The sequence below is a fragment of the Syngnathus scovelli genome, chromosome 2, assembly GCF_024217435.2.
Source record: "Syngnathus scovelli strain Florida chromosome 2, RoL_Ssco_1.2, whole genome shotgun sequence".
NCBI classification, from domain to species: Eukaryota; Metazoa; Chordata; class Actinopteri; order Syngnathiformes; family Syngnathidae; genus Syngnathus; species Syngnathus scovelli.
In genome coordinates, this window is record NC_090848.1 from 17,688,093 (window position 1) to 17,699,696 (window position 11,604).

Consider the following 11,604-nt stretch of genomic DNA (forward strand, 5'->3'; position numbering starts at 1 on the left):
TAGAGCGTTACAAGTTCTAACTTGGAAATTGTAACAATTGGTAATGATGCAATAGCCAAACGAAAAACAGTCATACGACGGTAACTGTCATTTGTTACCTCGTGATTAACGCACTGTAAACGGAAATAAGGGGCGCGTTTGGAAATTTCGCCCGAACGCTATTCTGTGAGTGGGCGTGTTTGGAGGGAGAGTGCGCTTTACTCCCCTTAATTTCCGAACGCGCCGGTGTGTTGTGTACTTAAGGGTACACTGTGTCACTCAGCTTTTGCTGCACTATGAATTTCCTAACAGCAATCGAGCAACACGCTAAATTTACAAACGGTCAAATTTGAACCACTGCGCACTATGAGTAAATTTCCAAACGCCCAAGAAAACAGCAGCTTGGGTTGTCAGCGTGACCATTTTAAAACCTTTCAGTGATTTGCCCTTTAAGAAAAATGTATTTATAAATGTGCATATGAGTTTTGCTAGCAATGAATCATTTCACACACTGAGTGATATCAGGTTGTGACAAACCAAGCCGTTAAACAATACTTGCCTCCCTTCTGAGAGTAGAAAGACAACAAGGAGCCAGCTCCACGGGCGGACCAGTTCTAGCATTCCCCAAAGTCCTTGAATTACCAAATATTCTTTAAGTTGCGTACATTTTAGTGCTGACATCATTTTCACATATAGACGTATTATATTACTGCCAATGCTCAGTTTGCTGGAGTCTCTTTAAATTTTAACAATTTAAAAAGATATTTTTAAGTTTAAAAGAATTAAGTGTTTTCAACTAAGAAAACACTAACTACTGCGGTGAAATGCTGACCCCTAGCGGCTGCCTTGAGAACCATTAACACCCGGTCAGGTTGGATAAACTCTACTCTTGACCCAACACATTTCCGATATGGACGTCAGATTATTTTGACTGTCTCACTTTCGACATTACTGTAACTGGCGTCGCTTTTATGAGCAGGAAATGTCTATCGCTTGTGGACATTACCGCGATATAGTACGAGGCATTAGGTTAAAGCTCCCCACTTGGTCAGCATTAGTTCACTTCGCTTGCTAAGCTAGCACATGCTGCGTGTTTGTAGCGTCTTTCAGCACTCAGCCGTCGGCCGGGCACCGTTCCGACCCCGCTGTTGGATGGAAGGGTGAGGGGAAACTATGTTAACATTCCTCTACATTCTGCTAACAGGTAAGTTTATTGGGGTGCTTGTCGAGGCTCAGATTGACTAACGTGCTGTTAGCCCAGGCTGTTTGTGTCTGAAGTTACGCAATGTTGTGGCCTGCAGCTGCCGCTCATCGTTGAGGAATTTAACTTGACACCACTGTTTTGCGTAAATTAACAATTACTTCCGTTGTTTGGATATTATTCTTGTTGGGTGTAGTTCTTTTAAATTCAGCAACGCAGTTGACATTGCTGTCCACGTGATGATAATTTAGTTTCTCATTTCATCAAGGTTTGTTAGGTGTTCTGCGGGACAAAGTCACCGCCTTGGGTAAGCCAGGATTTGGAACTCCCATCATTCATAGCTATGCAGCGTGGTCCTTGTAAATGTTGTTTCTGGTCCTCAGATCGTATCAGACTTGTGGATGGGGAAAACAAATGTTCTGGCCGCGTCGAGATTCTCCGACACAACCAATGGGGTACGGTGTGCGACCACGGCTGGGACCTCCGCGAGGCGGACGTGGTGTGCCTGGAGCTGTCCTGCGGCTTGGCAGAGTCAGCCGTCCACGGGGCGGCTTTTGGTGCGGGCAGGGGAGAGATCTGGCTGCGGCATGTTCAGTGCACGGGGCACGAGTCCAGTTTGACCCGCTGTGCCGTCGTCCTCCATAGTCACCACCACTGCACCCATGAAAATGATGCAGGGGTGAAATGCTCAGGTGGGACGATCTTGATTTAAACACGGGTGCCGCAGCCTTGCTTGCTTCAAAAAGTCATACTTGCATATTATACAAATTCGTAATAGTAACAATCTTCAAAGTTCTATAAAATAAATAAATAGAATACAACGGTACTATTTTGAGCTGTGATTGCTTCACGTTTTGAATTTAACTGCTCAAATCATTTCTATGTACAACATGCTAATTTCTTGAAATGCACTGTGTATGTAGATGTGTAAATATAATTATATGAATAAAGTACATTTTACAATGTAAGAAAACATAACAGTATTTAACTACTTACAACACTTGTTAAGCAACCATTCACATTGCTTTGTCATGCCCCGTATACTGGCTACTTATGATGTTATAATTCATCTTTTTATTGGCATTTTAGGTCAGTCGCAGTCTCTCACCCGAAACGATTCAGAGCGTTATCGCAATTCCCCCCAATAAAATGTTCTCGAGTGAAATGTACTAAGTTTAGTGAGTCCCCTCTGTTTTTCACACAGGTACCCTTCACATGCCCATCCTCTCCCTGTCGTCACCTCACAATGTGTTCTCGTCTGGGGAGGCGGCTCGGTTCAGCTGCAGTGTCCTGCCGGGTCATCACGTCCGTGACTTCCACCTGTACAGACATGGCCTGTCCATGCCAGTGGTGACGCAGAGGGCGGAGATGAGTCAGTCACGGGTGGAGATAACTCTGCCCAACATCAAGACGTTCCAGCAGGGCAGCTATAGCTGTCGTTACAGGGTCAGCGGCAACTCACCTTCTCAGATGCTCAGCTCTCCACCAAGCAACTCTGTTAACATCACCGTGGGTAAGTCACAGTCTGCAGGTGTTAGTGTTGGCCAATGAAAACATCGAATCGAACATAAGAGGGTTGTACATGAGATACAGACAAGCTCTTAACACCTTTGGTGTGATCACAGTGGAACTCCTGACCCCCCAGCACTGGTACAACACGTCCTCTGAGGCCCCGGCTGGTTCCGTCATCAAGGGCCACAGTTTTAACATCACATGCTCCACACCACAGCCGTACCCAGGAGGCTCCTTTCAGCTGCGACTCATCCGCCCCAATGGAACAGTGCGCCAGTCTCTGCCGGCCCTCGGCCCCTCTGTCACTTTTACCTTCGCCGTTGCCCAGAGCTCAAATGAGGGTTACTACTACTGTCTGTATCGGGTCCAGCTTGGAGGACGCACCTTTGTCTCCAGAGAGAGCCAAGCCCTGCCCATATCTATAAGAGGTCAGCCCCTGCACATTTTCACCTCACTAAATCTGGCCCTCTTTGTTTGGGCACCCCAATCTCAAGACACTTTAGGATAAGGTACAGCATACAGACGAGACCTAGACAGTTGACAGATAAATATTTATGAACAAATTTACCCCCTTTTGATGTGATTAGAGTAAAGCTATTTGTGGAATTGTCCAGTCTAGCAATTTTAATGCTAGGGGGACAAATACATTTTGTATTTTCTGCAGCCAGCCTCAGCGTTTGCTGTCAGTTCTTGTTCCCTAATACTTATATTGAGCACTAAATGGGATGTTCTTATGTCCGTGACAAAAATTTCTCCCACTTTCAGACCCAGATCCAGTTCTGAGTCCAGTAATGATCAGCTGGCTTGTGTCTGGCCTGACATTGGTCATCGCTGTCATCGTAATTATTGTTATGGCCAAGGTGTTGTGCAACAAGGAGAGGAATCCCTCTGAGCTGGAGCGAGAGACCAGATCCTGTAAGTGGTCCACAAAACATTTTACAAGTCTCACCCCCCAAAATATTTCGCTCTCCAAGTATCACCATTTTGACCAACATTAAAATACAGTGTAGTTGTTGGCTGTGTTCAACAAAAACAAGACACGCTTGGATGAAAGTCTAACAACATGTTTCCATCTACAGGTGTGGAAAACACTTATGTTGCCTTATCAATTAACAAGCTATGATTGTACGACGATGGATTCATGTGGCACCGGAGAGCCAGTTGGCTTGCTCAGCAATCACTCCTGCAACCACTTCATGGTCTGGATACTACAAGCTCTCTTCTATGTTTGAAGTTTCGGATTACTGTGTCTTTCTGTATTACCAGCATATTTCCTAGCAATTTAAACACTTGGGCCTTGAGCTTCGAAGGACATATATTATGGAAAATTGACTTGTATGCAATTAGTAATGGCTGGACTGCCTCTCCACCCGTCAAGTGTGAAATTAAACAACCAAGCAATTCTCTTGATAGTTGCCTATTATTATTGTGACATTTTGGAAGTTTGTGCAGTTCCGTCATGATTCCAATCGTGCAGCATCATCCTGCAGCACCCATACCTACCAGCCACGTGACATTACAAACACTTGGATAATTAGAATGGTTACTTTTGACTGACATTGTCAGATGTGATCATGATTGTGGTCGTAGTTTACATCACAAGATGTGTTGAATGTTTGGGTCACCTCAGTTCATTCCATGAATCAAACTTCTCATTATAAGGTGGTATATTTGTACCAATTAAATCAAGTAAATTACCTCTTAGTTTTATTCATCACCAAAAATAAGGATCATTATACAGTAGTGTGCAAGAATGTTATGGTTGGCTGGTATACAGTAACTGAATTTTAACTACAGTTTACAGCTTATGGTCTAAGCAAAAGTGTAGTTGCCTAATTAGTTTGTTTGGTTTAACACTAAGCAAGCAAAATGCTTTAATCATTTGTATAAAAACTGTCAGGTGAATCGGTTGGTAAAATGGCAAACAGGGTTTCGTTTTATTTTCGAGCTGTTGGACACAGCAGTTCTCCAGTGTTATGATTTTGCCCATGCTTTCCCTTCATATTTATCTAAGCCATGTGCTTCAGAGAGGTTGAAATACAGCCATTGTGTTCAAATTTAATGTTCGGCCTCAATTCAGCATTAAAGCACATGTATTTTGAGCTGCTTCTACTAGCACGTGGCAAAATGTGACTAACATTTTGTTTTATTAACAGACTTCTAAGGACAAACTCCACAAATGTATTGTGTACCTGGTTCTCCAGCGCAATGATTTATGTAGAGAATGCTTCTGTATTGTAAACCCATTACATTGTCATTTTATTTACATTGCTGCATATCAACATTTAAATGTCAATGATTTATGTAGAGAATGCTTTTGTATTTTTAAACCATTACGTTGTCATTTTATTTACATTGCTGCATATCAACATTTAAATGTCATGGTTGATTAAAATGTTTGAGTTGACTATGTCCCACTTAACACCCCAACTTGGACTTTATTTATTCAATTTTAAATGTTATTCTTTTGTCAGCAGATAAAACCGTGTGATTAGAATAGTAGAAAAATAACCCATCCAAGAGTACAAATATCTGTAGTTATGGATTTGCATTAAAACGTCATGTAACTTGTAACAAAACCACTGAGGCACTTTTGTTTAGCAGCTAAACTGATGAAGCAAACATCTAAATTTAGCTGTTCCACTGTCTTTTAAATCTTCTTGGTCACAAGATGCTAAAAGGGCATTAAACAAAAATAAAACACTCCGTGATAAAATATGTCATTTGAACTACACCAGCCCTATAAACTGGGCATAGTTTTGCTTAAATCATTCTATTTTCCTCGTGTAGTCGTTTGTCTCCATGTTGGCAAAGACCAGGTAGAGGAAGACTGCTGCCACGAGGAAGAACAGCAACTGGACCCAGACTGGGATGAAGCGGGATGACTGAGGTTCTTTGGGAATGTCTTCATGAGATTTCTTGGGTGTTCCTTCGGTGACTCTCAGCCTGGCGCTTGTGTACGGCGACGACGCAGTGTCGTATGTGTAGCGTCTAAAGACCAACAGGAGGTTTGTCACACACTTGCCAGTAACTTCATGTTCACAAAGACCCCAAAAAGTCAAAAGCATGTGTCTTATCTGACACATCTAGATAGATAGATAGATAGATAGATAGATAGATAGATAGATAGATAGATAGATAGATAGATAGATAGATAGATAGATAGATAGATAGATAGATAGATAGATAGATAGATAGATAGATAGATAGATAGATAGATAGATAGATAGATAGATAGATATAGACATAGCAAATATCAGAGTTGGACAAATATAATTGCTAACATTTTTCAACAAAGTACTCACTCGTGTTGAACTTCCCTTTCAGTCCACTCTGGTCTGGCACTCGTGTAAAGTCGACTACTGTAGAAAAACAGATAGATAGATAGATAGATAGATAGATAGATAGATAGATAGATAGATAGATAGATAGATAGATAGATAGATAGATAGATAGATAGATAGATAGATAGATAGATAGATAGATAGATAGATAGATAGATAGATAGATAGATAGATAGATAGATAGATAGATAGATAGATATAGACATAGCAAACATCAGAGTTGGACAAATATAATTCCTAACATTTTTCAACAAAGTACTCACTCGTGTTGAACTTCCCTTTCAGTCCACTCTGGTCTGGCACTCGTGTAAAGTCGACTACTGTAGAAAAACAGTGCACACTAAGTAGTCAAATCAAAATATGATTTAAAAAAAAACACACTTAAAACAGCTTGTGTTAATAGCTACTGCTCACCCTGCCCCCTGTACTGCAGAGTAACTTTGGTTACGATAAGTAGGGGCAGGTCTAGGGCATTGCATCTTGTCGAGTAGCTAGCCCAGAGACTGAAGTCAAGCGAAAAGCTAGCTCTTATAAAGATGATGTAGAAGCATTTATATTTTCACTCAAGGAGTAAGCATTTCATCACTAAGCAATTTAACTTAAATTTTTGGTAATGTTCCCTTTAAGATGAATTTTACAGCAAACAATGTGTAATATAACTTACTAGTCTTCTGGCAAATGACTTCTGGCCTACAACAGCACAAACAATTGTAGTAAACAAATATTGATAATAAACAGAAATAAAAAGTAGCACACCCAATTAGGAAAATATTTTGGAGATCAAATATGCATGCCTTACTTACAGGTGGACTGTAAACATATGTAACTTCCTCCTCTGAAATCGGAATGAAAAAAATGACACGTTATAAGCTATGCAATTTACAGATGGACCAAAAAGCATCCTGTTTGACATGGTAATATTCTTGTGCATTCCAATACCCAAGTCGATGGACGTTGTATTATTGAGCTATAAAGTGGGGTAACTACATCCAGATGGTTTATGTTTGTAGTAGAACGTAATGCTTCATCCCCTCGAGCTCTTGAGGGTCTTATGTAGAGTTGCACAGGTGAGGTATATGGCGACCTCTGCAAAATATTTGCGGCTTGGAAACATGTACCCCGTGTCAAAAGTTTCCAACGTGTCGATCAATCACTTTGTTTCCAACACACAAATGTTGACCAACCACCCATCTTTATTCACATTTAGCGCAATGCACTAAAATAAAATAAATAATAATCGTCCTAACAAATTTTGTCGATTACTTCGAGCATAGTTTGTGGGTGGGGCATGTTGCGTGTCAGGATTGTGCCACACCAAATTTCTGCAACTGCCGCTGAAATGGCTGGATTAGCCGACTATGCGGTTGAACACAACTACTTCCAGTCCCCGTAAAACTGTTTCATAAAGGTGATATGAATATGCAACATTTTTTGGTGGCAGAATGTGACAGGTTAAAAGTGTTGACCTGATCTTTTCTGTTGTGCGTGTTTTACCTTCTTCTCTGTAGTAGGTTTTGTCCGATCTTTTCGGATAAACTCGTTTCTTTTTGGCCATCGCTTCTCTAATTTTTTTCTCGTACAGACTTCGGGTGGAGTCTTGAATATAAGAGGCATATTATGAGCGAGAATAACAATACAGCAGAGAAGATAACCCCATTGAAAACATGATACTGTCACACGCGTGTGGGTTCACTGCTCACCGACGACAGGACCATGCTTGATCCCGTATTCATCAAGAAGGATTCGGAGCTCATCTGTTGACTTGCTGCTCAATGTATACATATTGCGTCTGTAATTTACAGTCTTACGTGTAGTTGAATATCTGATAGTCTCGATTGCTAAAAATAAGCTTGGCTGCTCTCGCAAAACTGGGGCGCTCCTTTATTTCGCCGCTTTTCGTCCGAGCGCTTTTCAGTCCAACGCTGTACCCCTCGGATTTTTCTCACCCTGATTAAAAAAAATAAACTAACTAAACAATCGCATCTCTTGAGCGTTTATGCTGCTCCCCAATTTTAAAGCGTAAACTCAAGGGGAGTAAAAGTTCTTTGAAGTCCGCCCGTCGTTTTTGCTCGAGTCTTAAAATCAACCGTACCTCCTGAGTGTTAACGTCAGCGTTTTGCCCCGCCCCCTTTGTTAAACGGTCCACTCTAAACGCAGCGTCGCCATGTGGCTACTTGTGGTAATCATCAAGTTTTTGATTGGGGTAATCGACGCAGGGATGGACAATTTAAATACAGCAATGTAAATACAGGACCTAACCAGATGTATGACAAGAATAAATGTTTTACTCCTTTTTTTCCACACAAAAAAACCCCAACTCACTCAAAAGTTTTAATGTTCAGATACTGTTTGTTGAATGCTGAATTGAAGGCAGAGGCGCAAAAGTCACACCATTAAGCAATAACCAATAATATACAGTCAATGGTGGTATCGAGGCACATTTTGAATAATGTTTTTAATTAATGAATAGGTAAAAATAAAGTCCGGGTGATTCCAAGTACATCTCAGTCTACAGCTCACTGCGCAGTAAGTAATGGTGCTTTGGCTTCAGGTCGACCTCGACAGGGAAATGGTCACTCACCCCTAGGGCCTAAAGTTTAAGCACAAAGAGCTGTTGAAACATTTCATAAACAGGCACCTCTAAGTAATTCAAATATCATAGAAAAGTTCCATTACAGGTTGTTTATCATTCCTTCAAATACCGCATTCAACATGACATATTTACATTGGTCTCGTTCAAAATTTAAATCGTTCCAAACATTCAAGTCACCTTGGGAATGACCCAAATATTTCCACTGACCAAATATTCAACACAATACCCACAATAAATCCCTCAATACATAAAGTTGATGTTGTGAAACATGTTTGAAACACATTTACCTCCTCCTCTGTCAGATGGAAAGCCTCTTTAAAATTGAACGGCTGAGCAGAGCCAGGCACTATGGTGGAAATAATGTCACGTCCATGGACGATGATCCTGAATTGGGGATTAAAATAGATCCAAACAAATCCTAAATCATCTTGCCATTGCTGGTCAGTACTTGACTAAGACAGTGTGTGCCACTAATTTCCCACCTGTCGTATGCACAGTGCGTCTTCTCCCGGACCGTCGTGTCCTGCTCGTCTCCGATCAGCCACCGAAATTTTGGGTCGCTTCTCAGGCGAACAGCTCGCCAGCCCTTGATGGTGACATAGCCGCAGGCGGCGTTCAGGTCGCCCAAGATCATCACATTCTGGCTCGGTGGAAAGTTTCACATCATTAAGTACAAGAAATGCCAGGCAAATGGGATGTAGATTTAGGAATAAAAAAAAAAAAAGCACCTCCGTTTTCCACTTTCTGTAGATTTCTTTGAACACACTATACAACTCATCCATCTCCTTCATGGCACTTTTGGGACTTGTGTGCTGGCCAATGAAGACGAGATCCTTCGTGACTAAAACATAAATACTGTGATTGCCATCATGTGACGATGATTCGCTGTTAGTTATTGAACAAAATAATAAAGCATGTTTCATGGACGCTGTAACAAATCAATTACTGAATATCTAATGTAAGGTCACAAATTCCTTAAATTAACAGCATTAGTCATTACCGAAAAAGTTCATGTTATAACGAAAACAGCCACCAACTTTATTGTGAATTGATTAATGTCAAATGATAGTTACTTGTATTCCTAATGAGAAAATATTCTTTTAGTGGTTGAATTCCATTCTTGTTTGATTAACTCTGAGTCCAATTTGGGTATAAAAATATGAATTTAGTTTGAAATAACTCATTCCTGTTCAAAATACAGAGAGCTCCCTGAAATTAAAACAGAAGAATGGAATCACTTCATGTTAACAGACCGTTATGTATTTGCTAAGTACTGTACACTGCTTTGTCTATAAGTGATGTAAAACATTCTACCAACTGTATATATGGTATAATGCATGTTTTTTCATTACTCTGGGTCTGACTGCCAGCTTTCTTTTTCAGTCCATCTCCACAATCTCATTCCACTTCCTGGGCCCGCCACAGTGAAGCAAGACAGCACCCCCCAAAAAAACAAGGTAAATGTAATCATCATCATCACTTCATTACATTAGTCCTTGCTGTATATTACAGTGGTGCCTTTGAAACGTTCCAGATAACCCCACCACCACGAACAAGGGAATATGTTCTTTCTTTCTAAAAAAAAAAAAAAAAAAAAAAAAAAAAGTAATAATAGCACAACTAAATGTAATGTAATTGGCAGTTTGTGGAGCATGATTAATTCAATGCAGCACTTTCTGGTGTAGTTTGGCCACTAGGAGGCGGTGTAGTACACTCCTACTGACAAATGATTCATTTCATAACTACTGTAAGTCAGTAAACTGCTGTAATATTCTAATATTACTCACAGAGGATGCGTGAGTGTTGTAAAGTCTGGTTCAAATATCTGTTCCTTAATGAGTTATTACGCAACAACAAAGATAGTACTACTAATTAGCCTGAGGGGGTGGGATTATTTACTTTCTGCCAAACTGCTGCTTGATTTAAAATAAGATTTTTATCGCATGGCAAAGCAAAAAAATCCAAGAAAAAGCCATTAGCCAGTGTTTTTATTTCTAGGCTTCTTCCATTTCAAACTCATGTTGTGCATTGTAGTGTAGGACTGTGTCTTGTCTGAATCTTACGAGTGGTCGGGGAGTGAAAGCGAACGATGAAAGGCTCTCTGGAGAAGACGTTTGTGTCATTAGTGCCCTGCGCCTCTGATTTAGCATACTGATACTGCTCCTTCACTTTCAGCACATTGTTTCTGTGGAGATGATGGGGGGGGGGGGGGGGGGGGTCAAACGGTGTGACCTTTTACCCTGCCAACTGTTTTTACCTGTAAATGTAGACGTACTGTTCCTTGTAGGTTCTCCTTCCCAGCCTCTCACTTTCTACGTAGGAATACGAGTTGGATTCGTCAAATCTGTGGGAAGTCAGCAGTGTGTAATTCTGCATGAATTTTGTTAGAAACTGCTTGTCTTCTTTAAAAGTCTTTCAGTCTGACAAACCTGTTAAGATCTTTCACCAAAGTTTGTATTGCTCGTCCTTTTGAGTCACGGACTTCCTGAATGAGACTCAAGTCGCATCGGGAAAGAATCTTGGGAAGAAAACAATCAGACAAAAATCATCTGTGCAGTTTTGTGACAATGTTGCTCAGATGTGTACCTTCAGTAGAATCCCCATAACCTTCTTGTTGTTGGCCTTAGATTCTCCAAAGCTTTGAACATTAAAAGCGCAGATCTTCAGGGAAAAAGCCACATTGAACATACACAGCCACACCGCACAGAGCAGACTCGCAGTCCTCATCTTGATTATTGCCCCGTAGATGAAAGTTTTGCGTGATGCCCTCCTCACTGGCCCAGTGCATCCTCTTACCTCCACTTTGAGCAAAGTCCAGCCAGGGTGGGATACGTGACACGGAACGTGCAGGTAAAGTGCACATTTGTGTGCTGGATGTGCTGTGTCAGTGCCAGATGATAATAGAGCTTTATCTGGAACCGTTAAAAGCCCCTCCATACAATCAACAATGACCACAAAAACAATTCACCTTTGAG

At 41.0% G+C, this 11,604-nt stretch overlaps 3 protein-coding genes across 8 annotated transcripts; 1 reads left to right on the forward strand and 2 right to left on the reverse strand.

The window, feature by feature from the left end:
* Positions 1-803: 803 nt before the first annotated feature.
* Positions 804-5,114, forward strand: si:ch211-150o23.3 (uncharacterized). 2 transcript variants are annotated; one of them, XM_049752708.2, is made up of 7 exons: positions 804-1,183; positions 1,449-1,487; positions 1,564-1,872; positions 2,385-2,693; positions 2,806-3,120; positions 3,458-3,607; positions 3,772-5,114. In XM_049752708.2, exons 1-7 carry the CDS (start codon positions 1,153-1,155, stop codon positions 3,813-3,815), a joined length of 1,197 nt encoding a protein of 398 aa, XP_049608665.1. In that variant the 5' UTR covers positions 804-1,152; the 3' UTR covers positions 3,816-5,114. The 2 variants fall into 2 exon arrangements, with proteins under 2 accessions (XP_049608665.1, XP_049608666.1); XM_049752709.2 differs by lacking the exon at positions 1,449-1,487.
* On the reverse strand, positions 5,008-8,134 carry si:ch211-150o23.2 (LEM_emerin domain-containing protein). Of its 3 annotated transcripts, none has more exons than XM_049752714.2 (7): positions 7,737-8,134; positions 7,531-7,632; positions 6,840-6,871; positions 6,701-6,726; positions 6,300-6,356; positions 5,998-6,051; positions 5,008-5,683 (listed from the first exon to the last, which is right to left on the reverse strand). In XM_049752714.2, exons 1-7 carry the CDS (start codon positions 7,816-7,818, stop codon positions 5,461-5,463), a joined length of 576 nt encoding a protein of 191 aa, XP_049608671.1. In that variant the 5' UTR covers positions 7,819-8,134; the 3' UTR covers positions 5,008-5,460. The 3 variants fall into 3 exon arrangements, with proteins under 3 accessions (XP_049608671.1, XP_049608670.1, XP_049608672.1); XM_049752713.2 differs by having other exon boundaries at positions 5,998-6,054; positions 7,737-8,132; XM_049752715.2 differs by lacking the exon at positions 6,300-6,356 and having other exon boundaries at positions 5,998-6,054.
* Positions 8,135-8,354: 220 nt separating this feature from the next.
* Positions 8,355-11,563, reverse strand: dnase1l1l (deoxyribonuclease I-like 1-like). Of its 3 annotated transcripts, XM_068649251.1 has the most exons (9): positions 11,426-11,563; positions 11,216-11,267; positions 11,059-11,147; positions 10,887-10,973; positions 10,693-10,814; positions 9,358-9,470; positions 9,112-9,269; positions 8,917-9,013; positions 8,355-8,626 (listed from the first exon to the last, which is right to left on the reverse strand). In XM_068649251.1, exons 2-9 carry the CDS (start codon positions 11,231-11,233, stop codon positions 8,546-8,548), a joined length of 765 nt encoding a protein of 254 aa, XP_068505352.1. In that variant the 5' UTR covers positions 11,234-11,267; positions 11,426-11,563; the 3' UTR covers positions 8,355-8,545. The 3 variants fall into 3 exon arrangements, with proteins under 3 accessions (XP_068505352.1, XP_049608668.1, XP_068505345.1); XM_049752711.1 differs by lacking the exon at positions 11,426-11,563 and having other exon boundaries at positions 10,905-10,973; positions 11,216-11,419; XM_068649244.1 differs by lacking the exon at positions 11,426-11,563 and having other exon boundaries at positions 11,216-11,419.
* Between the last annotated feature and the right edge of the window lie 41 nt (positions 11,564-11,604).